Source organism: Pinus tabuliformis, chromosome 6 (genome assembly GCF_031772625.1).
Source record: "Pinus tabuliformis cultivar Carrire ecotype Pingquan chromosome 6, CPIR1, whole genome shotgun sequence".
Lineage (NCBI taxonomy): Eukaryota > Viridiplantae > Streptophyta > Pinopsida > Pinales > Pinaceae > Pinus > Pinus tabuliformis.
This window is the reverse complement of record NC_142292.1, coordinates 1103639497-1103665187: the sequence shown is the minus strand read 5'-3', so window position 1 is coordinate 1103665187 and position 25691 is coordinate 1103639497. Positions and strand designations below refer to the sequence as shown.

The 25691-nt window shown below is 42.4% G+C and overlaps 1 protein-coding gene across 6 annotated transcripts in view; it reads right to left on the bottom strand.

Moving 5' to 3' along the window:
* Positions 1 to 3869: 3869 nt before the first annotated feature.
* LOC149262770 (uncharacterized) overlaps positions 3870 to 25691 on the bottom strand; it is a 352995-nt gene continuing 331173 nt past the window's right edge. For 4 of the 6 annotated variants that reach the window (XM_089425177.1, XM_089425172.1, XM_089425170.1 and 1 more), the window contains 3 exons: positions 4707 to 4787; positions 4348 to 4539; positions 3870 to 4248 (listed from right to left, as the gene is read on the bottom strand). In XM_089425177.1, coding sequence (XP_089281303.1) covers positions 4054 to 4248; positions 4348 to 4539; positions 4707 to 4787 — 468 coding nt within the window. In that variant the 3' untranslated portion in view covers positions 3870 to 4053. The remainder of the gene's footprint in view (positions 4249 to 4347; positions 4540 to 4706; positions 4788 to 25691) is intronic. The other 2 variants (XR_016259200.1, XR_016259199.1) reach the window with 1 other exon arrangement.

Here is a 25691-nt window from a genome sequence, read left to right as displayed (position 1 = left end):
TGTTGCTACTTTGACCAACGTTGACTTTCTAGTTAGGGCTGAATTTCACTGCAATTGACTGTAGATTTGACAAGGTTGTTTTGACATTGATTTGGCAAGTCAACTTTGACTTTTTCTAATCTCTCTCTTTGTTGAACATTTGATATAATAATAAGAAGAATTGATCAAAGGGTTTTCCCCATCTTGGGGTTTTTCCCTAGCATCCACCAAATCTGGTGTTCTCTTGTCTTGGCTTATCTTATGCATTTTTGTTATTCATGTTCTATCTACAGTTACTGTCAATGTGATTGCTATTGGAATACTAAATTGGAAATTGTCATTGGGCTGCTAAAGAACATTGAAGTAATTGTGCTAGGCATAAAACATATCATTGTTAACTAAAATTAACATGAGATCTGAGCATAGGTGAAGATAAAGCCCAAGCAATGGCTACTACATCTTACTTCAAATCTGAGGATAACCTCAAGGACAAATATGACTATCATGCATGGAAAATGACTTTGGACTTTACTTTGGAAGAGCATGATGTCATGGACTATGTGCAGGGAAGAGTGGTGGAGCCTCCTTCAAATGCACCTGTTGCTGCAAAGATGAAATATAAGAATGGTGAGTTCAAGGCTAAGAGAATTATCATAGACTCCATTCAAAAGCATTTGGTTACCTATATTTCTAATTTGGGAACATCTAAGGAGATGTATGATAAGCTAGTTCAAATGTTCAAAGTAAACAATGCAAATCAAATCCTCTTTGTCAAGAACAAGTTAAAAGCATCAAGATGGATAAAGGGGAGTCTATCCAACCCTACTTTATGAGAATAACACAAATCAAGAATGACCTACTATCTATTGGAGAATTTATTTCTAACAGGGAGCTTAGTTTCATTGCACTTGGATGTCTTTCAAGAGCATGGGATGTGTTTAACACCACCATTCTCAACAATGACAACATTCCTAGTTTAGATGACTTATTGGCTAGATGCACTCAAGAGGAGACGAGGATGATGGGGAGAGACATGCCTTCAAATGGAAATGAACCTACTGCTTTCTCCGCTCATGCTAAGAGGAAAAATATTGCTAGTCCAAGGTGATAAGGCCAAGGATTCAAGCAGGAATTCAAATAAGGAAAAAAGGAAGGTGCTACAATCGTAACATGTTCGGAAACTTGCTAGAGAATGTCCTCACAAGAAGAATTCTCCAAGGGATGACAACAACAACAACAACAATTTCAAAGGAATGGAAATCAAAGGATAATAGGTTCAACAATAAAGGAAAGAGGAATTGCTCGATATGGAAATGATTGACCCCTCAAAAGGATGAGAAATACTAGGAATGATGAAAGTAATGTTGTATAAAAACAAAATGAGTTTTATCTTATTTTTGCTCTATCTACTGTCTCTCCTCAGAATACTTTGGATCATTGGTTGATTGATAGTGGATCTTCAAGGAACTTCACTGGGTATAAGGAGGCCCTCTCAAATTTGGTTGAAAAGAAGACTAATTTGGAGACCATACTTGGAGATAATGCCATGTACCCCGTGAAAGGGATAGGTACTGTCACTCTTCACTTGAATCAAGGTCAAACCATTCATCTACAAGAAGTGTTGTATGTACTCGATTTGAAGAAGAACATGGTGTATATTTCTGCGATGGAAGATAAAGGCTTCAAGGTAGCATTCATTGATTGAAAGGTGCGTATTTGACAACGAAACCCTAAATATGCATTCACACTTGGATTTAGGGTTGATGGTCTCTATCAAGTTGGAGGAAGTCCTTTGGGAACCTTGACTTGCGATACTTCTCTTCAATCTAGATTATGGCACCAAAGATTTTCCCACCGAAGATGGTCACAGGTATGGCCGAGTTCAATATGAATCATGAAGGAGTTTGTTAGGGTTGTGTAGCTAGGAAAATTACAAGGGGACCATTCCCTCCTAGTGAAAGGAAAACTATTGATATTCTTCAATTGGTCCATTCTGACCTATTTGGTATGTTGCTTGTAACATAATTGGGAAGATACTTATACTATGTAATCTTTGTGGATGACTTCTCACACAAAACATGGATCTATTTCTTGAAGAAGAAGGATGAAGTGTTCAAATGGTTCCGTTCTTTCAAAGCATTGGTGGAAAATCAAACAAGGAAGAAAATAAAGATACCGAGGACCGAAAATGGAATTGAATATGAATCAAATGAATTCAGTGGCTTTTGCAGAGAGGCTGGCATTAAGAGAGAGACAACTATTCCATACACTCTTGAGCAAAATGTCATTGTTGAAAGGAAGAACCAAACAATTATGGAAGCCACCCGTGCCAACTCCATGATCAAGGTCTACCAAAGTTCTTATGGGGAGAAGCTACCAACACTGCCATGTATGTTCAAAATAGGAGCCCACATCAAGCATTGGATTTCAAGACATCTGAAGAAGTTTTCTAGTAAGAAACATGATGTTTCTCATTTTAGAATATTTCGTTATCCCGTGTATTTTCATGTGCCTAAAGAGAAAAGAAACAAGTTGGAAGCATTTGAGAAGAAAGGTATATTTATGGGCTACAGTGAAAATTCAAAAGCATATAGAATCTATCTGCCCAGTCAAAGAGATGTCGAAGTAAGCCCTTATGTCACCTTCGATGAAGATACTTCCCTTGGGAAAGCCAGATATCTCCCCATTCCAAGGAAGGACAATGATGATGTTGCGGAAAAACAGGATGAACCTCCAACATATGAGCTTATCCCTGATGTTGATGGTCCAATGGATCCTATTGATCCACTTCCTGGTAATCCTTTTGCCTCAAGAAAACGACAGCTATGGCTAAAAAATACTCTCGAAGATGCTGAAAGACATATTGCTTCAAGAGGAAGATTTTGTGAAAGTAAGAAGACGAACAAGTACCAAGGATATTTGGCTAATATGAGTGCTATTGTTCAAGCTGAACCATGCACATTCTCTATCCGAGCGAATAACATAAAGATTAACAACTTGGCCTTAAGGAAATTAACACAATCTCTTGGCACAATTTAATCTCGAAATGATAAATGAAATTGGATTAGATTGGTCTTCAAACTCGGTCTTCTTGAAAAACTGAACTCGGCCCATGCATTGACTGAAAATTCAGTCCCTCTCCACATTTGTTCCTACAATAAACACAAATGGAAGATCTGAAATGATCTTCCCCAAAAACTAACTAGGGAGGCACTCGAAGTCCACCGAAATTAGCTTGAGTTTCGCTTGAAAATCAAGAAACTCGCTTGAGTTCCTTTCAATTGTCAATGAGATAGCTAAGAATAGCATGATTTGCCCATGAGTCCATCCCCCATTTATAATTCTCCCTTGAGCCCCCTTCTAGATTCTCCTCTTTTCCTATTATTTTATTGGTAGGGCCCAATTTCCACTAGGAGACTTTTGCCGCCATTTTGAATAAAATAATAATTGGCCTCCTTTATCAATAAAATATTATTTTTCTGCCTATCCAAAATAATAATTTTCCCCCATCTTCCAATAAAATATTATTTTCTGCCATTCTCTATTAAAAAAATAATGCCTTCCTCCTCTAATAAAATATTCTTTTGCCACCATTCCATTAAAATAAAAATTTCTCCCCTTTCTCACAAAATAATCTTTCCCCAATGAGATTTAATAGGATGACAGTTCCTGATTACGGATCTGTATGATCGGAACTTGTGATCAAGTCACACATCGCTGTCTACTGGACCTCCTTTTTAATACTACAGAAAAATTGGCAAAACTCTAAGCAATTTTTACATGCACAAAATTTGGGAACATCACAATATGTTCCCATGATATATAGATAAAAATTATCTGTCAGTTGCATGCTACATAATTCGACAAATCCAGAATCACAAACTGCAGGAGACATTAAAATTGTTGTTATTAGTTTTATGATTGAAAAAAAAAAATTACAGGCATGAACCCTTCTCTGGTTGGGAAAGGCTCCTCCATATTTCTAGGGTATTAAAATGAAGTTATACATCACTTGAGACTATTACTGTAAAGGCATAGAAAATGGATCCTAACCATCTGGTTAGTCATAACTGGTCAATCAACCAAGGCCACCCTACTTTTGGGGTAGTCAAAGATTATAGTAAACCTGGTAAGTAATTCCATGCAAAGAATACCAGATGTATACTCGGAAAGATGCAGTTGTGTTGAACCACCAGATAAATAAACAGCTTTGACCTGTTCAAAGGAATGACCCGCAATCTCAACTTCGTTGATTAGTGTAGTATGAACCTGAACAAAAAGCAAGTCTCACAAAATCGATTAGAATAGACAGCTATTTTGTTATCTGTTAATATCATAGGAGATAAAAACCACTGGAAACCTGAATACCTGATGTCCCTCTCCTCTTGAGTTTATTCCTTTGATATTTGCAAACCCTTCAACTTGTAAGTTCAAATATTTTTCTTCTTTTGAATAGAAGATGATATCAACTCCACCTGCTCCAGTATCAAGAAGCAGAATTGAATCTTGACCATTTATCTTAGCAGGAACATTTGGTAGATTCATGAGGAAAATAATCCTCTGCAAAATGACATATGGAATATGTAAATCTATGAATGCTACTATGGAATTTGACATCATGAATACAGAGTTGCAATCTTTCTCAAGCAAAAGTAGAACACGAGCAGGGTACATCCCAAAATGATAGAACACAAAAACGATACTAATCGCTTTGGAAAGACACATACCTCCCACTTTGGAGGCTCCTTGCACTTTTCTTCATAATAAGAGTGATCAAACAATGAAACACAGCCTTCCTTGCATGATATCTGTAGCAGCCAGTTTAAAATTTGACTGATTGGCAACACATAATCTTGACATGGCTAAACAAATCGTCTATTTACGGACTTGACATTTATGTGGCATTTCCAGAAACTATAAAGAGCCTTGACATCAAACGTTACAAAATATAAGAAAAAATACCATTTAAATTAATGTAGGTTTAAGGAAATTAAATTAGAAGTTTAAGTGCAAGAAATTTCTCTTGAATTTTGGGATTAGGCAAACAACAAATGAAAACATTAAAAGTTGAATTATATGTACTCTTTCTTTCAAAGTGCTTTCAGTGATGTTCTCTATGCTTGTTTACATCCTCTTTATAACATACCCAAACCCCTTAGTACCTTACTGAGGGTTTGGGGTACCTAGCTCCAATACCACACTATAACACCCACATCACATCCAACCACAAGGGTCACCTTAAGAAGGTGGCATGGTAAAATTTTCATTGTTTTTAATGAACTCAATCCGCATTTTTGAGGCCACCATTGCCTTCTGCTTGTTGAGAACTTTCCGAGGTATAGATTTTATCAAATCTGAGTTTGGATCAACAAGTTACGGCCATTTGGAGATTTCATACTTGGTGCCACATCAGCATTACTGTGAAGCTGACATGTGGAATATGACATGGCACCTTGGTCCACATGTGAGGCTGAGGATGGTGCCAATTCAGCACCAAGGCCACCTAGCCCTGCCACATCATATTATATATTTATATTAATATTCCAAATAATTAAAATGCATATCCATAACGTGCCATTATTATATTATAAACCAACCCACATGCACATAAAACCAAATGCTAAATTCCAAGGTGTTGAGACCATCAATGAAATCCAAAATTTACCCATCATGAAACCCAAAACATTTCCCTGATCACCAATGGGATAAGACTCCTACCTTTTTGTTGATTGCTGGTGAAGTAATAACTCAAAACTTTTCACTAACTACTGATGATATTTCCAAAGTGCCAATGGAAAAGTCAAAGTGTTAATGGACTTGTTACCCCGCATGTCAGCAAGGCCAAATAAAAATTTTGCAGCATTTTATCATCACCTTTTGTAAGCCCAAAGTCAGAAGTCAAAGCATTGTAACAACCATGTATGGTTTTGTATTAGGTATACTAGGCCTGTGTCTTGTAGTTCACTCTGCATGCATCTCATCTTGTATAAGATTGGAAAGCCTTAGGTAATCCTATTTGTCATGGTATTATGGGAGTCTGCTTTATCACCGGTGTATGGGCCAGTCCAGGGTGCGTCAAGGTGCACCTGTCTTTAGCACATGGTTATGGTCAATAGAGTCTGTTGGTCGCCTTGGCTTTGGTGCAATCTTCCTCAAACAACTCTCATGCATGGTAGTTTCATTTTTTATAACTCTCACATTTTCGAAGGCTATAGACGATTCCCAACGCAAAGTGGCCCTGGTAGTCAAAATATCAACTTGGTCTAAAAATTTTCAGCTTGATGAGAGGATTGCATGCCACATTCCAATGTTTTGATCAAAGGTGCTAGTGGCTAGTTACAGTTTGGTCAAACTTGGTCAACAGGTCAAATAGAGTTCCACGTGACAGAACAACGGGAGTGTTGGCAGAATCATACATACATTGTCATAAATGATTAGAAAGGTGAGAGGCACCAAACCCAGGAGCCAGATTTTAGAGATCCATCAAGGCATTAGAGAACAACGTAATATCCCCAATTTTGTGAGCAAGGGAATTTTTCCTAATTTTGGTAATATTAATTAAAAGGGGCAAATATTATTTTGGAGAAAGGTGGCAAGTATTATTTTATTGGAGATTGGCGACAAATTATTATTTTATTAAAATGGAGGCAAAAGTCACTTAGTGGAAAATGGCCCCCACCATTAAAATAATAATTAAAAAGGGAGTCTAGGAGCATGGGGAGAAATTATAAAAGGAGTAGGGACTCATTTGCTAATCATCTTATGAATATTACATTTCACCTTTCATCTTCTCTTGGGGCTGTTTAGCACAAGAAGAAAAGTGATGTTTAGCACCAGAAATTCCAAGCAGAATTCCACCCTCATTTCGGAGAACTTTGAGTGTCTCCCTAGTGAGGTAATCTGGGAGTTCATCTCATGACTTTCCTTGAGCTTCACTGCAGGAGTTTGCCCAACTATGCGCATTTCCTAGGCATAGAAGGATTCGAGTCTTTGCAAAGAGATTTTCCCTGATTGGAGCTGGAGTTTGGTGGCATTTTGTAGGGCAAAGATTGAGGATATCTTGTGGGCCAAATTTCTCTCAGTTATGTAGTGTGCAGATATCACTCGCTGATGTTTGCGCAGGCGAGAGTAGTTAATTCCTAGAGACTTTTGGGTTGGAGAGAAAGCCTATTTCAGAGGAGATTAGCGTGGAATTTAGGTGGCTATTCAGCACCTATCTACAACAGATTTGAGTAGAGCTTCTTCAGCAGGGCACAAAGTCTACCTGACAGAGCCATTCCCACTTTTTGGGGTTATCCGGGTTAGCCAGAATCGGGCAAAACCATTTCTGGGTGTTGTTGGGATTGGTGTATAGAGGCCAGGGTTAATTTTTCAGAATTTTCTGGGCAATATACACAGAAGAAACCCAGTAGGGCATATAGCTAGCCAAAGAGCCATTTGAACCATTTTGGAGGGATTTTTCATCACTTGGATTCAACCCAAACTATTTCTGGGTTTTACTGGGTTTTGAGAGAGGAGTTCAGATCTGAAATTTCAGAGCATTCCGGGCATTATTCTGAGCAGAATGTCAATTTTCATTTGGCAGCTTGTAGGAGATTTTCTGGGCAGTGCGTATTATCAATTTGGAGCCATTTTAGCAATTGGGTTAGCAATATTTCACCTGGTTTTTGCATAGCTTGCTTGGCAAGCCCTCTATTATTTTGTACTCAGATTTCCCCATATTAATAAAATGGCTCATATTTTCTGCTCATATTTACTGGAGTTCTAATTTGGGTGCTTGATTTTATATTTTGTTGTTTGTTCCTAGTTCCTAGTTCTATATTTACTGTTATTTTCCATATAGGAATATTATAGTGGTATCAAAACATGATCTTCGTCAGCTGTGGGGGAGTTAGCAAGATCATGGAGGGGTAGACATGCATACACAGTGAATGGTGAAACTATGGACATTCCAATCAAGCAAGAAAGATGGAGTACATAGAGGACCAGGAAGGAAATCAATAGAAACAATGAGAAACTAAAAGAACTAAGGGCCCAATTGAGTAGCGTTGAGGGAACAAACCATAGCCATCTTCATTTCTATGGCAGTGACCCTAGAGATAAGCATGTCACTAGGATGAAGCCATCCACATCACTCATGGGAAATCATCCAAAGCAAGGCATATCGAAAACAGTGGGAAAATTAATCCTCACCTGCTTTGATGGTTTAGTTAGGAGTTCTATCAGGAAATGGATGTAGGAGCTAGAAACACATCCGGCTAAACCCCATGAGAGAGATGGATGCCATCAAATATGCCTCTTGGCATTTGGATGGAGATGCCATGTGTAAAGACTGATATTAAATTTCAACAAGATTGACAGATTTCTTTTGTAAAATTCTATCGAATTAAATGCATTTGCATACCTGATTCTCCCATCTGGTGTCGATCACATTGCTCCAAGTTTTCTGGTTTCGTTACCAAACCAACTGATTCCTCCCTGCATATCTGGGATCAACCTCTGCGGTTCCCAAATCCAGAGAACTTCGAAATGGAAGTCCACTGGCCCCCGTGCCCAAAACTCCAAGAACAGTTGAAGATTTTCCAATTTTCAGTTCCAAAATCTAGTTTTCAGTTCCAAAATCCAGCCCCTGGCTTTCCAATTTTCAGTTTCAAAATCTAGCCCCTGGCTCATCCCTCCAACAAATTTATTTTTCCCCATTCTCTGTATATTCCCCCCGCGCCACCCCCCCCCCCCCTTCATGCTCCTCTTCCATTTATGTATAACATTTCTTGGCAGTCACCGCTTCCTACATGGTGACACCTTTCCCCCTTTGTAACATGTAACTCCATTTGTTCAAAGCTACAGGGATATTGACGTGTATTAGTTTACCTTTAGGATTTTTTTATTATTTTTCTTTAAATGCCCATAGTTTATAATATTTATTTTATTTTGATTTAAATTTCATATTTTAATAATTATTTAATATAATTTATTAATATTATGGGATATATAAATATATAACCATATTTATAATTAACTTTAAATTTTACATTTATTTCTTTATAACCAAATTTACTTTATACTTTTAAATTTATATTATTGAAATTATTTACGGTATTTTCTCCTTAATTATGACGCATTTAAGCAATATGCTCGGTGATGGGTGAGGGTGTAACTTCTATCTGAAGCAGTGTCGATTTTCAACATTTATTGTTAATTTAGAATATATATAATAGTGCAATACATGCAATACATGCATATGTAGCTATCATGCGCATGCATTGTATGCATGCTAATACACTTGTGCTCTCTATATTAAAGATGGGTCATTACACCATGGAGTGGTGGTACTATGGACTGATCCCTTTGGTTCATCCAGGAATCACGTCTTACGAGAGTTCAGATGGAGGCTCATAGAAATATTTGAAGAGGACACCAAACCCCCTTAGCAGGAGTGGACAGGACAACGACAATTAGAGGGCGAGATCAGGAGGCACTTTTGCTGGTGGAGACCTAGATTTAGATATCGGGAATCTGAGGAGAAGGTTGAGTAGGAGGCTAAGAGCACACTGGATTATGAGGAGCAAACAGATATACCTAGTGTGATGGCAGGAGTCACCCTTGTTAGAGACCCCCTTGATAGATTCGATTGAGACAATGATAGAGAGAGTAGAGCACACACCCATGGAGCCATCCAATGACGAGGTGCCAATAGGCACAGAGGCATCTAGATTCATGACAGAGTTGTCAGAGGAAAACCAACTATGGTTGATCGGTGAGGATGTTTTGCATGATGGGTTGTCGATGGAGGAGCAGTTGGAGGCTCACATTAAGGTCGTGATGGAGGAGGATGTGCAACCATCCTTTGGGCTAGCCATTGACAAGGGGCAACAAAGGGAGCACGCTTTCAGAATTCAACATAGTTTACTTCAAAGGCATGCTGGTGGGGCTTCTGACATTATTAGCCCACCTCTATGCATTGGACAGAGGGAGGTAGAGTTGTCTAGACAGATCATAGGGGATGATGAGATTAGCCGAAGCAAGCAACTTGAGTAGAGTTTGGCACAACACCAACATGGAGGCCTTGTTCCTAACACAAGAGATTGCAGATTCGATCCCTTTGGGATTGGATGGCGAGAGGTACTAAGTTCATACCCAATGGAGCAGGCTAGGAGGATGGATACATCCATGGCCATAATTCAGCAGAGATTGTGGGTTACCAGAGGGGCTCGAGGGTCTGACTATTGTTTGGATCCAGGTGGGATTCCCTATTCATCATCGAGTCGGTAGATGATGGTAGTAGCTGCATGATGGACTCGGTGCTTGGGCACACACACATTTTCATATCCCCTTCAGAGTTTCAGACAACACCAGTCATAGGATGGATTGACAAGGAAGCAGGCAAATTCTGTAAGTTGTCATGGAAAGCTCGCTGTACATTGGATTGTGGGACGATCAACACACTCTGACAAGGGTTGATCGGAGGAGGTGGCATCTGCAGGCCACCAGATAGAGCACTGTATGGGTATGAGGATTCTCCACGGATATGTGGGGTGCAAAATTCATGGTAGTAGCTGCATGATGGACTCGGTGGTTGGGCACACACACATTTTCATACCCCCTTCAGAGTTTCGAACAACACTAATCATAGGATGGATTGACAGGGAAGCAAGCAAATTCTATGAGTTGTCATGGAAAGCTAGCTGTACATGGGATTGTAGGACGATCAACACATTGTGAGTTTTCATGGTAGTAGCTGCATGATGGACTCGGTGGTTGGACACACACATTTTCATATCCCCTTCAGAGTTTCGGACAACACTAGTCATAGGATGGATTGGCAGGGAAGCAAGCAAATTCTGTGAGTTGTCATGGAAAGCTGGCTGTACATGGGATTGTGGAACGATCAACACATTCTGACAGGGGTTGATCGGAGGAGGTGGCATCTGCAGGCCACCAGATAGAGCATTGTATGGGGATGAGGATTTTCCACAGATATGTGGGGTGCAAAATTCATAGAGTAGCAACACCTTAGCGACACCACCACTAGCACTTAGGGAGGTTTGCTTGTCAGATCACTCTGAGAGGATCAAGAGGGGAGGTCCAGTCATCCAAGGTTATGGAGGTGTGGTAGTTGAGATTGCAACCCTGATAGGATGTGAGTTGATGCCTATGAACTTAGTTTTAGACAATAATATCGAGGCGTGTATTGTGGTATGCAACGGTCCGCAACAGTATGCAGAGGAGCACAAAGGTGTGCGGTGGTGCACAATGGTGTGTAGGGTTGCACCATGGTGTAGGAAGTGCGGTTCACGTTGCAGTGCATTTCTTCATAGAATGATAGACACATCGATACAGGAGGGATACTAGCTGATCCAGGATGACGCAGTAGCATTTAGTAGGGCTCGACAGTGCATGGATATGTGCAACTGGGTGCAACTGTATGCCAGAGGGCACGAGGATACATGGTTATATGCAATGATACTAGCAGGGAAATTCCTTGATGAGGATGTTAGGCATGCCATTATGGTGGACATACCCAGGTTGGGAGGGGGGATCGGTCACGGTACGGGCCGGGAGTGTCCACACAGTGTCTTGATCATACCCATCGGAACCCATGCAGCTTCCACTCTTTGGCATCACGTACAATTAAGGAGAGCCTTGTTGTGTCTGTTCCAGATCCAAAATGTGGATAACAGGACTGGGGGATTTTCCTGAGCAGGGTTGTGCACGAGTTGACATCCATTGGCTAGGGGATGAGGTGATCTTCTACAGGGGTGGCATACCGTTCATCACTGAGCCTACACTTGGGAAGTTGGTCAAGGGGGAGAGATGTGCCACTTTTCCTGTAGGGCATGTTGAGATCCTGCATCAACAGAGGAAACCATGTGCGACTGAGGCAGTTTCCCAGTAGGTGTTTAGGCTCCAGACACTATATTGGCACATTATCCAGAGTGTGGGTGGCAGACTTAGTGATGATGGTTGGCAGGAGCAGGAAAAATATGCATACATTGAGTCGATTGCAATTATCAAATACTCATCTATTGACTGCATTTAGGGGGTAGCTATTTGGCACAAGTGGTTTCCAGCGGTCATCAATACTACACAGTGGCAGGCCCAGGGAAATTTAGCATTAGTTCATGATATATGGAGCCTATTTAGTGATTGCTCTTAGGGACTAGAGACGAGGCACAGATGGATTCTAACAGTTGTCAGAGCTATGCCACATTAGATCTGGCTGTGGGATCCAGGGATTCAACTGGTTGGTAGGTCACTCTATCTCATGATGAGCGGGGTCATGGCAGAGAGTGATCTAGTTCACTCTTGGGTTGACATGGGGCTTTGTAGAGCCCTTCATCGTATGGCGAGGAAGGCTTTTCGTGTTGTTTCTCAGGTTCAGAGTTAGCACGGGATGGGTAGATTTAGACATCATGGAGATTCCTGGGTAGGATATGGTATGTGCACGTTGGGCCATCAATTATAATCAGAGTGATGCAATGTCAACATGGTGGCATTCCTTTGAGATTGGCATGGGACATTGGCATTTCAGGGCTTGGTAGGTCCAGCTACCCATAGGTGTGAGCTATTTTTGGCAAGAGGAGATGAGGCAGACCCTCCACAAGGTGTTAGATTTATAGAGAGCACTTTGGTCCCTAGTGACCTGCAAAAAACACGAGGCACTACACCAGTATGGAGGAATGATCAGCAAGAGAACATCACGAAAAGTTCAGGAGGGCGAGGATTCATCTCCACGAGGGTTGGATTGCATTTTCAGGAGCCTACTCTAGTGCATGAGATTGGTTTTTCAGTAGGGCAGCCTCTCGAGGAGTTGGTTAGGATTCCACATGATCAGGGAGCTCTACTTACTGGCGATATGCGAAGTGTTTCGAGTGATTGTGTCTTGTGGGGCAAGGAGTGCTCCACACTAAGAAGGATGACTCAGGACCCTCATATCGAGGGATTCATTTATGACAAGCTGACTATTACCCACCATTTTGTGGGTAATATCCGTAGGATATATATATATATATATATATATTTCCAAGATGGTCCTCACCCGGCAGCCAACAGTCCCTTGTGCCATTTTCTCTGCCATTTGAGCTAGCCATGTGGTCCCTTGCTCATTTGCCATGATTGTGTGTTTGAAGGTGGGCCTCCCGAATCTAAAGGTATGCTTTGTCATTTGGAAATTGAGTATTGTAGTTTGCTTATCATGGACACTTCTGGGCAGATATCTGAGTGTATTAATCCTAATACATCCTTTGCTTTATTGTTACTTCTGGAAAAAGATGCTTTAGCGTACTTTCCTAGCACACATCCTCTGCATAAGTCATCATGTTCACTACTTAGGACTGGTACCCGTGTAACAGTCTCTCTGAGCACCCTCAGTGCTCCATGGTGTAAGTGCCCCATTTGCCTGCGCCATAATTCAATTCGCTCCTTCTCACCATTATAGTTGCTGCCTATCAGTGCCATTGGCAATTCAAGTTGCAACTTATACAACTTGTTGCTTCGAACCGCAATTTGCTTTTTCTTCTTCCAACTTGGATGCTTAATGTATACTTTCTTCCCGATGAAGTATACACCATATCCCTTGTCTTGTAACTGGGACGCTAAAATTAAATTCATTCCTAATCCTGGCACATGCAAAACATTGGTGGCTTGGATGTTGGTCCCTGCTTCCGTTTGAAAAGCTATGGTGCCTCTCCCTACAGGAGTCCATTTCGTTCTGTTTCCCATAGTTATTTGGAAGTCCACCTGTTCTTCTTGATAGTTTGAAAAACGTTCTCGTACTCCAGTCATATGAGTTGAAGCCCCACTATCAATGTACCAAACATCCGGTGATGCTGAATTAGCTAGGCAAGCGAATTCTTCATCTAATTTGGTAGATAAATCTGAGATACTTTGAGTATCCATATTGTGCCAAATTCTGACGCTAACCTATCCCAACAACTGCTATAGGAAAAACTGTGTCCCACCTGAAATAATCCTCCTTGTTGAATCTTCTGTTGCATTGTCCCTTCTACCACTGATAAATTTCGATTGGAGAAGACTTACGTCTTTGTCGGCTCACTCAGAGAGAGTTTTCCAACGAAATCCAATCTCTTTGGTTTGAATTGTGCAATCCTCTAAGAGATTCGAATTTCTGCCCTTGCAGGAATTTTGAATGTCCTCCTCTTCTCAGCGTTGGTCCTCCGACTTCTCTCTTCTGCTTGCCTGTAGCTCTGATACCATGTGAAATTTTCTAAAATAGAAATCCTACTGCAGTGATTAATATGAACTCTTCTACTTATTAGCTCATAAATAAGTTATCTACTGTATTCTTACGACAAATATCAAAACATATTCTACTGCAGCGTTCACAATTAAAACATTGCAGAAAGTAGATGTAAGTAAAACGCTGACACATATACAAACACAATGACACAATGATTTTTGGACAATTATCCCCAGAAAAACCCAATGTAGGAAAACCGGTGTAGCAGATGAGGGTTTTATTATTCTTCAACAAAAATCATCATGTACAAATTACACCCAGCAGTATAGAGCAAGTTGTTGATTTGGGGTAGCATTGGATGTGCTCTAGCCATGAAAATTGGTGGAAAGGCTAAAGCACATGAGATCTCCAAGTTCAGAAATGGTTTGGGCAGATTCTAACGAGTTTGGGAGATATTAAAATAATTAATATTTTTAATGGAGTTCCTAAGTCTAAATTTAGGGAAAATAAAATATTGAAGAGTATTAATATAAAACTGGGTTAGAAGGTTCCAAAAGTCATGGATCAAGCCAAAACTAATCTTAGCCGTTGATTAGAGATTTAATCTTGGTTGTTGATGGACCAACAAGAAAAGTATAAGAGGGGGCTTGAGGGCCAGTTGGAGAACACACTAGAGTGATCAGTCATTCATTTTGCTAGAGTGGGGTTGCTAAGCAAGAGTGAATCAGTGATCAACAGTGAGGGGCAATGACTACGAGGTAGAGAGGCAAGGACAATACTGGGAGACCAGCATAGAAGCGGAGAGAGTCAGAGCAACAGTGAGTCCAGGCTACGCAGGGCTTAGCAGAGCCTAGAGAGACTGCGCCATCCACGGAGAGGGCAGAGGGAGTGACGCAGAGGTTGCACAATGCCTCAGAGAGCTGATGCAGAGGCCAGAAGGGCCAGCGTTGAGCTTCAGTTGTGCCGGAGAGGGTTTTGTGGGACGGGTTTTCTGAATACCTGTTTTTGGATAAAGAGGTATTGTTGCCATGTATTTTTCTCTGTCGTGTGAGCCGGTTTAGGCACCCAGTTGTACTTAGATAAACTACATAATAATATAACCCTCTGAATAGCTACACTGGTTTTCTCGCATTGGGTTTTTCTAGGGACATTGGTCCAAAAATAACGGTGTCACTTGTGTGCTCGTTTTCTTTCAGTTAATGATCTGTAAATGTTGATACTATACTTGTGTTTATTTTCGGTATTTACATGGTAAATAACTTGTTAAGTAATTAAACAAGTAGGAGAAATAAACTAGATAGTACAGGAATAATTTCTAACGGGTTAGACTTAGAAATTTCAACACAAGGCTTTCTCAGAAAAATTTACAGACATTCCTGAACAAGTATCTGACCTGAGAGAGAGGTTCCTCCACCCTTTGCGTCTCTTTGGCTTGCCCAATGTCACTTTCTCTGGGCTCTAGGCTAGATTGCGCAATGCTTGCGTCACTCAAGCTAGCGCTGCCTCTCCCAGTGTCAATCTGCTGAGTGTTGTCCCTTCTACTGCTCTGCGTCTTCATCCTTGTCTCCCTGACTAATGTTGAACCCTCTCTGTCTCTCCTCCACCTACAACTCTCCCTCTAAATCGATTTTCTCTTGCCGAACTTCGACTAGTGAGAAAATCGATTTTACTCGGCAACTGAGTATCTGCGTGGTGTGTTTTCCAAATGACCCTCAAGCCCCTTCTTATATCTTCATGTTGGATAACCAACGACCTAGATTAAATCTTAATCAAAGGCTCGGATCTTTTTGACTTGATCTCCGTCTTTATCTAGAAGATTCACCCACCATTATATTAATACCCATTATTATTTTAATTTTCCTTAGTTTAGACTTAGGAACCCCATTAAAAATATTAATTATTTTAATATAATCGTCTCTGGGTGGAATTTCCCAAAACAGTTTCTGGGTTCTTTGGAATGCATGTACCCAAGCCTCCTTGCAAAATTTGAGGCTTAGAGCACATCTGATGCTACCCCAAATCAATATGCCCAACTTATGCAATTAATTCCTCAATGCGTCAAGCAAATTACGAGTTGATCTTAGGGCACCTTAAATGAATTTTCACAACTATTATGAATTATTTCCCTAGCTGTAGCAAAATAGTGAGATGAGTAAGGGTTAGGAGATAAACCCTTAGGCCTTAGGCCTTGAAGTTCACTTGCACACTTGTCCATGATTTCTTCAAGGTCTAGACCACTTGCAACTATGAAATTTTAACGCCAAATCTCTGCAAAACACACAAATATTTAGTCCAAAAACAATGATGACCCACATAAGCAAATGAGGAGAAGAGAGGCTAAGGGAAATGCTACTAGGCCCTAGAAGGCTATGGCCAAAGAGGATAGAGGCCTAAAAGGCCTAGTGGCTCAGGGAGGTAGGCCTTAAAGGTCTGCCGCAAGCCCTAAAAGGGTTGCAGCCCAAGGGAAAAATCCCTTTGGGACTGCGGCAAGGGGCCAAAGATTTGGCTATGGCTACGATAGGGGTCACAAGGGCAAGCCGAGGCCTTAAAAGGCATGCGGCTAGGTTGCAAGGACAGGTCGAGGAGGATGGAGGGCAAGACAGGGCTAGAAGGGGCAACGAAGGAGAGGGAAGGCTTGCGGCAAGCCTAGGAGGGCAGTGTAATGTTCCAAACTAGGAAAAATAGTGCTATGCAAAGCAAACAATAAAAACAACACCATAAAATGGAAACATTCAATGCACACCCATAAAAAGTCCAAGAATAACCAACCACTGAACCATTTTATTATAATCTAGGAGAAAGGTACAATAATGTGGAAGTGGTGCACCTAGGCTTGCCTTAATGGCAAGCGTGATCAACCCCATGTGGTAATATGTCAAGCCCAGATGGCACAAATAACTACTGCAATGATGCCTTACGCTGCCCTTGTGAAACTGTGTTGTCTGCTGCAAAGATGCTGCTGGAAACCCCACCTTCAGTGCACATAAAATTACGGGAAATTAACCCCGACCTCTCCACCACATACCCAGAATAACCTAAAAAGAAATTGCCCAAATGTTGACCTATCAGTGCCATTGGCGATTCAAGCTGCAACTTATACAACTTGTTGCTGCGAACCCCAATTTGCTTTTTCTTCTTCCAGCTTGGATGCTTAATGTATACTTTCTTCCCGATGAAGTATACACCATATCCCTTGTCTTATAACTGGGACGCTAAAATTAAATTCATTCCTAATCCTGGCACATGCAAAACATTGGTGGCTTGGATGTTGGTCCCTGCTTCCGTTTGAAAAGCTATGGTGCCTCTCCCTACAGGAGTCCATTTCGTTTTGTTTCCCATAGTTATTTGGAAGTCCACTTGTTCTTCTTGATAGTTTGAAAAATGTTCTCGTACTCCAGTCATATGAGCTGAAGCCCCACTATCAATGTACCAAACATCCGGTGACGCTGAATTAGCTAGGCAATAGAATTCTTCATCTAATTTGGTAGATAAATCTGAGATACTTTGAGTATCCATATTGTGCCAAATTCTGACGCTAACCTATCCCAACAACTGCTATAGGAAAAACTGTGTCCCACCTGAAATAATCCTCCTTGTTGAATCTTCTGCTGCATTGTCCCTTCTACCACTGATAAATTTCTATTGGAGAAGACTTACGTCTTTGTCGGCTCACTCAGAGAGAGTTTTCCAACGAAATCCAATCTCTTTGGTTTGAATTGCGCAATCCTCTAAGAGATTCGAATTTCTGCCCTTGCAGGAATTTTGAATGTCCTTCTCTTCTCGGCGCTGGATCCTCCGACTTCTCTCTTCTGCTTCCTTGTAGCTCTGATACCATGTGAAAATTTCTAAAATAGAAATCCTACTGCAGTGATTAATATGAACTCTTCTACTTATTAGCTCAGAAATAAGTTATCTATTGTATTCTTACGACAAATATCGAAACATATTCTACTGCGGCGCTCACAATTAAAACATTGTAGAAAGTAGATGTAAGTAAAACGCTGACACATATACAAACACAATGACACAATGATTTTTGGACAATTATCCCCAGAAAAACCCAATGCAGGAAAACCGGTGTAGCAGATGAGGGTTTTATTATTCTTTAACAAAAATCATCATGTACAAATTACACCCAGCAGTATAGAGCAAGTTTTTGATTTCGGGTACCATTGGATGTGCTCTAGCCATGAAAATTGGTGGAAAGGCTAAAGCACATGAGATCTCCAAGACTCGAAAATGGTTTGCGCAGATTCTAATGAGTTTGGGAGATATTAAAATAATTAATATTTTTAATGGAGTTCCTAAGTCTAAATTTAGGAAAAATAAAATATTAATGGGTATTAATATAAAACTGGGTTAGAAGGTTCCAAAAGTCATGGATCAAGCCAAAACTAATCTTAGCCGTTGATTAGAGGTTTAATCTTGGCTGTTGATGGACCAACAAGAAAACTATAAGACGGGGCTTGAGGGCCAGCTGGAGAACACACTAGAGTGATCAGTCATTCATTTTGCTAGAGCGGGGTTGCTAAGCAAAAGTGGATCAGTGATCAACAGTGAGGGGCAATGACTACGAGGTAGAGAGGCAAGGACAATACTGGGAGACCAGCATAGAAGCGGAGAGAGTCAGAGCAGCAGTGAGTCCAGGCTACGCAGGGCTTAGCAGAGGCAGCGCAGAGCCTAGAGAGACTGCGCCATCCACGGAGAGGGCAGAGGGAGTGACGCAGAGGCTGCACAATGCCTCAGAGGGCTAATGCAGAGGCCAGAAGGGCCAACGTTGAGCTTCAGTTGTGCCGGAGAGGGTTTTGTGGGACGGGTTTTCTGAATACCTGTTTTTGGATTTAGAGGTATTGTTGCCATGTATTTTTCTCTGTCGGGTGAGCCGGTTTAGGCACCCAGTTGTACTTAGATAAACTACATAATAATATAACCCTCTGAATAGCTACACCAGTTTTCTCGCATTGGGTTTTTTTGGGGACATTGGTCCAAAAATAACAATGTCACTTGTGTGCGTTTTCTTTCAGTTAATGATCTGTAAATGTTGATACTGTACTTGTGTTTATTTTCGGTATTTACATGGTAAATAACTTGTTAAGTAATTAAACAAGTAGGAGAAATAAACTAGATAGTACAGGAAGAATTTCTAACGGGTTAGACTTAGAAATTTCAACACAAGGCTTTCTCAGAAAAATTTACAGACATTCCTGAACAAGTATCTGACCTGAGAGAGAGGTTCCTCCACCCTTTGCATCTCTTTGGCTTGCCCAATGTCACTTTCTCTAGGCTCTGGACTAGCTTGCGCAATTCTTGCGTCACTCAAGCTAGTGCTGCCTCTCCCAGTGTCAATCTGCTGAGTGTTGTCCCTTCTACTACTCTGCGTCTTCATCCTTGTCTCCCTGACTAATGCTGAACCCTCTCTGTCTCTCCTCCACCTACAACTCTCCCTCTGAATCGATTTTCTCTTGCCGAACTTCGACTAGTGAGAAAATCGATTTTACTCGGGCAACTGAGTATCTGCGTGGTGTGTTTTCCAAATGACCCTCAAGCCCCTTCTTATATCTTCCTGTTGGATAACCAACGACCTAGATTAACTCTTAATCAAAGGCTCGGATCTTTTTGACTTGATCTTCGTCTTTATCTAGAAGATGCACCCACAATTATATTAATACCCATTATTATTTTAATTTTCCTTAGTTTAGACTTAGGAACCCCATTAAAAATATTAATTATTTTAATACAATCGTCTCTGGGTGGAATTTCCCAAACAGTTTCTGGGTTCTTTGGAATGCATGTACCCAAGCCTCCTTGCAAAATTTGAGGCTTAGAGCACATCTGATGCTACCCCAAATCAACATGCCCAACTTATGCAATTAATTCCTCAATGTGTCAAGCAAATTACGAGTTGATCTTAGGGCACCTTAAATGAATTTTCACAACTATTATGAATTATTTCCCTAGCTGTAGCAAAATAGTGAGATGAGTAAGGGTTAGGAGATAAACCCTTAGGCCTTAGGCCTTGAAGTTCACTTGCACACTTGTCCATGATTTCTTCAAGGTCTAGACCACTTGCAACTATGAAATTTTAACGTCAAATCTCTGCAAAACACACAAATATTTAGTCCAAAAACAATGATGACCCACATAAGCAAATGAGTAGAAGAGAGGCTAAGGGAAATGCTACTAGGCCCTAGAAGGCTATGGCCAAAGAGGATAGAGGCCTAAAAGGCCTAGTGGCTCAAGGAGGGAGGCCTTAAAGGTCTGCCGCAAGCCCTAAAAGGGTTGCAGCCCAAGGGAAAAATCCCTTTGGGACTGCGGCAAGGGGCCAAAGATTTGGCTATGGCTACGATAGGGGTCACAAGGGCAAGCCGAGGCCTTAAAAGGCATGCTGCCAGGTTGCAAGGACAGGTCGAGGAGGATGGAGGGCAAGACAGGGCTAGAAGGGGCAACGAAGGAGAGGGAAGGCTTGCGGCAGGCGTAGGAGGGGAGTGTAATGTTCCAAACTAGGAAAAATAGTGCTATGCAAAGCAAACAATAAAAACAACACCATAAAATGGAAACATTCAGTGCACACCCATAAAAAGTCCAAGAATAACCAACCACTGAACCATTTTATTATAATCTGGGAGAAAAGTACAATAATGTGGAAATGGTGCACCTAGGCTTGCCTGAATGGCAAGCGTGATCAACCCCATGTCGTAATATGTCAAGCCCAGATGGCACAAATAACTACTGCAATGATGCCTTGCGCTGCCCTTGTGAAATTGTGTTGTCTGCTGCAAAGATGCTGCTGGAAACCCCACCTTCGTTGCACATAAAATTACGGGAAATTAACCCCGACCTCTCCACCACATACCCAGAATAACCCAAAAAGGAATTGCGCAAATGTTGACCTCAAAATTTCGGCCCAAATTCCCCTTAGCTCCTCTCACAGCTGGCTGAGTTGGGACCCCTGTTTGACCCCTTAGATCTGCCTAGAAAATTCTATAAAATTAGAAGTGTGATCCTTGCCCAAACCCCAGAAAAAATCAAAAATGGTTTCCCTTGGTTCCAACCTTCAAAAATTGACCCTTCACAGCTTGGCTCTCCTCCAATTTCGAATTCTGTTGCTGTGACTAATCCTATCAATGTTTGCTCTCCCAACTCCATCAATCCTCCTGAAATGGCCCTCCTAATGATCTCCTAGCCTCCTAGCTCCAAACTCCCTTGGATGGTGCTGCCCCAAAGAGTCTCACTCCAATGACTGTGCAGTTATGGAGGAGATGACGCAATCCTGCGTGTGATGAAATGAGAGTTGTGTGTAGGATGGCCCTCTTATCTGTAGCTTCCCTCTATACTCTTGAAAATGATGAAGGATGCTCCTGTCTCCCCAACTTCCCGGAGTGCCTCACACTGTCACTGCGCAATCCTTGCAGTGTTGTTACTCCCCCTACTGCTGGTACTCGACTTATAGCTGTTGTAACTCGTCTCCTTGTTGCTGCTATGAACTGAGATGAAGAAGAACTCCCTTCTAGGGCTGGCACTCGAAGTCCGCCGAAGAAAGGGTTGAGATCTCTGCTCGGAGACACTCGTGTGCTAAACAACATAGTAACCCGGCTAAGCAGCTTGAGCAACTAAGATTGAGTTCAATATGTCAAAACATAAGATATTCAAATGACGACAACTTTCTTCCTTATATAGATTTCGTGGAGCACTTTTCCCTCGATTTTCCCTCCATCGTGGGCCCCTCACATAACCATCAATTTCCCCTCCGTGCAAATCGAACTAGAGAATGTGTATTCCCCTAGTATGGGTGGCCCCCACGTATACTTGACCACATCGAATTAACTTCTACTAAGTCTAGCCTCCTCATAAAATCGAATGGGTCCCCATCACCTCCAATATTGGCCCCAAAATGTAGAATTTAATATTGTTCAAAAATAATTCAGGAAGGGACATGACAATCCTCCCCTCCCAAATGTTGCTTGTCCCCAAGCAACTTCAGTGATGGACACTCAAGTATGTGCTCGCCCTCCCAAGTAGCATTCTCAATTGGCAAGCTCCTCCAATGCACCAAAAATTGATTGTCCTCAAGCAATGCTTGAACAAGCATCCTCTCTAACTGTTGCTCCCCACTGTCATTGCAACATGTGCCAGGGTCCCAGATGTGCCACTGGATCGTCCCTGACCTCAGCACTGTCTTGATATGAAAGAATCCTTTAATACCAGGATCCCAGGCCATGCTGTCCAACATGAATCTCCCCTTGCTCCACTCACTATCCTGCCCAGTGCAAGTACCAGAAGTCCCCTACTCCATCAATGACTCACTAAAGTCCAATGGAAGATCTTTATGATCTCCCCCTGCAGTAGCCGACACATCCCTAAAGGTTATTGAGTTGTGAGGAGCTGTGATGCCCTAGTTCCCTGCTAGTCCCAGAGTGGTGCCACCATGCTGACCCTGCACTACTCTGACTATGTCATGCTCCCCATCGTGCGCAGTCAGTATCCTCCTCTCCTGGAACTTGATGGTGGAATACTGAAAGAGGCTAGACACATCCTGCCTAGTCATGTCCATGGCACCAAGGCCTACCCATCCAAATCTAACTCAGACCCTGTGCAACAACAGAGAATGTTTACCTCCCCATATGATGAAACCCTTTGTGAAGCCCCATGCGTCATCCCAAGAGCAAACTATATCACTCTCTACCACGACTCCGCTCATCACGAGTGATCTATCGATCAACCGAATCCCTGCATCCCATAGCCAGATCTGCGGTGGCATAGCCCTGTCAACCGATCAAATCCCTTTCGCCCTCATCTCTAGTTCTTGCATTCCACCCATATATAGGCTCCATACATCATGAACTAATCTGAGGCATGCTATACTATCCTGTGCCTGCCATTGTGTAGTACTGATGACCACTAGAAACCATGTGTGTCAAATAGCTACCCCCTGAATGCAACCAATAGACGGGTATCTGATACGCGCAATCAACTCAGTGTATGTGGGTCCATCCTGCTCCTACCAATCATCGCCACTGGTTTGACTACTTGCCCCCTAGAGAATGTGTCGATACAATGTTGAGAAACCCGATACATACTGGACAACTGTCTCTGTTGTACACAGTATCCTCTGCTCATGCATGGTCCAGACATGCCCTGTGGAAAGAGTGACACATGTCTCCTCTGTGACCAACTCCCCGGGCATAGGATCAATGATGAATGATATGCCATCCTTGTCGGTGATCACCTCATCCCTCGACCTGTGGTTGTCAACTCGTGCACCGACTCAATGCCCTCGCTGAGAAGTCTCCCCTCCATCGCACCAAGTGTCATCCAAATATATTGGGTGAGATCCCCGTCCCCTGCTGCTTGTGCCCAAAGTGTCAATCGACAACAACCAGATCACCTGTTCCTGTAAGTGATGTAGAGGAGGGTCCGACATGTGAGTCGCGATGGATACCATCAAGTATTGCTCATCTGTGTCCACATCGATCCTAGGTGAACTACACCCAAAGGTATGCCTGATATCTCCGTCCATGGGTGTCCCTGGAGATAACACTCCAAGACCTCGTTATGCAACACCATATGCCTTTGCATACCACCGATCATCCCAGTACTCCTGGACATGCCACTGTACACTGCATCCTACCCTTGTACACTACTGGATACCCTCAGCTATAGCTACGTCATCCCATACCATCCTGCTTCTTGCCTGTGTCACTACCCCTGTCACTCCCCACATGTACTCAATGCGATGTGAGGCACTCCCACTCCAGAACGCAGTCCAACGCACTACAACACACCACCATGCATCTCCATGCCCACCTGTGGATCACTACTCAACGCCAGATGTTCCCACACATCCCTGGATGTGATGGCCTAGAGCTATGTCTCTACGTGTTAGGCCACACTTGATCAGTGTCATCACCTCCACCATCGCATCACTATCCCCGCCGATGAATGGATCTTCCCTCCAAATCCCCCCTGAGGGATCCGAGAAGTGACTCTTCCTATGTGTCAGCAGTGATGCCACCACTGCTTCACTCCGCTACGTCCTCTGTGCCCCACACAAAAGTGAAGAGTCCCCAACTCCATACAAGGCACCGTCCGGTGGCTTGCAAATGCCACCTTCTCCGACAAACTCCTGCCAGAATATGTTGATCACCCAGTGATCCCATGTACAAATGTCATACCAAGAAAACCAAAAGTGTCTGTCCATAAACTAGTCCGCCACTGGTGCTGACTGAGACTCCCCTAGCGAATGTGCACGCTCAACTGCACCATCCCGGTTGTAGTCAACCTGCATACCTGGGAAATGATAGGTAGTCCCACCCGGAACCCTATACCAATCTGCGCTGCCAGTATCCCCAGTGCCTGGAAGCTCCTGCTGAGCTACACTTAGGTCCACTACCATCTCCATAGCCCACTCCACAGGGTACCAACTTAGAATCTCTCGCCATCCAACCACAATAGAGGGATCGAATGCACAAACTCACACACATAGAACAACCCTAGCATGCAGGTGTTGAACCCTGTGCAACTTAGGTCATCTCATCTCACTACCCTAGTCAACAAATGAAATTTGACTAGGTCACGCTGTCTCTCTCTATCCAATGGGTAAAGGTAACCTCATAGTGCTGCCGACCCCGTCTATGTATTCCCGAAGAGGGCTGCTCTCATGCCCCAACGTGCACTCTAGCTGCCCTAGTAGGGAATCCAACCACCCCCCAATGTAAGTCAATTTGGCCGTGGACTAGGCACAAACTGCTCTCATGCCCTCTAGCTCCTCGTTCTACTACAGAATAGCCTCATGGACTAATGCGACCTTCTTTCGTAATGTTAGAAGGTCGTCCAGAAATTGGTGGAACTGCCATGGGCATCTATCACCTATAAACTTGGTCACAGCTCCAGATACTTCAACAACTATTAGCATGTCATCCATGGGTGGGACCCCCTCAACAGATGGCTCTATGTGTGTAGGCTCTATCCTCTCCATCAAGGTGTCAAGTGGGGCTATCAAAGAGGTCTAGAATAATGGTGACCCTTGCGCCACACCGAGTAGATTGATGTGCTCCTCACCATCCTATGGGCTCTTAGCATCATGCTCAACCTCCTCCTCAGGTTCTGATATCTAAATCCAGGTCTCCACCAGCAAAAACGTCCCTTGGTCTCACTCTTTAATTGTCCCTGTCCTGCCTGCTCCTTCTCAGGAGATCTAGTGTCCTAATTTTGTCGACCTTCCCCACATGAGGTAGATGGTTGCACCCCCACGACCTGCTCACCTCTAACGTCTTTGTTGTAAGGGCGAGGATGGCTTTGGTCTGTCACCCTCCTCAATTGGGCCAACCTCTCATCATCCCAATGAATTCTACCCCATTATTTCTGCATACTAGATTTCCCTTGAGCCATGGGTTTGTCTCTGGGTTCACCTGTCACTGTTCAGTCATACCCAAAGCTTCCATGATCTTCTGGCTAGTTTCCCACAATTAGGCCAAGAAAATGCTTTGATACCACTACAATGTTCCAAACTAGG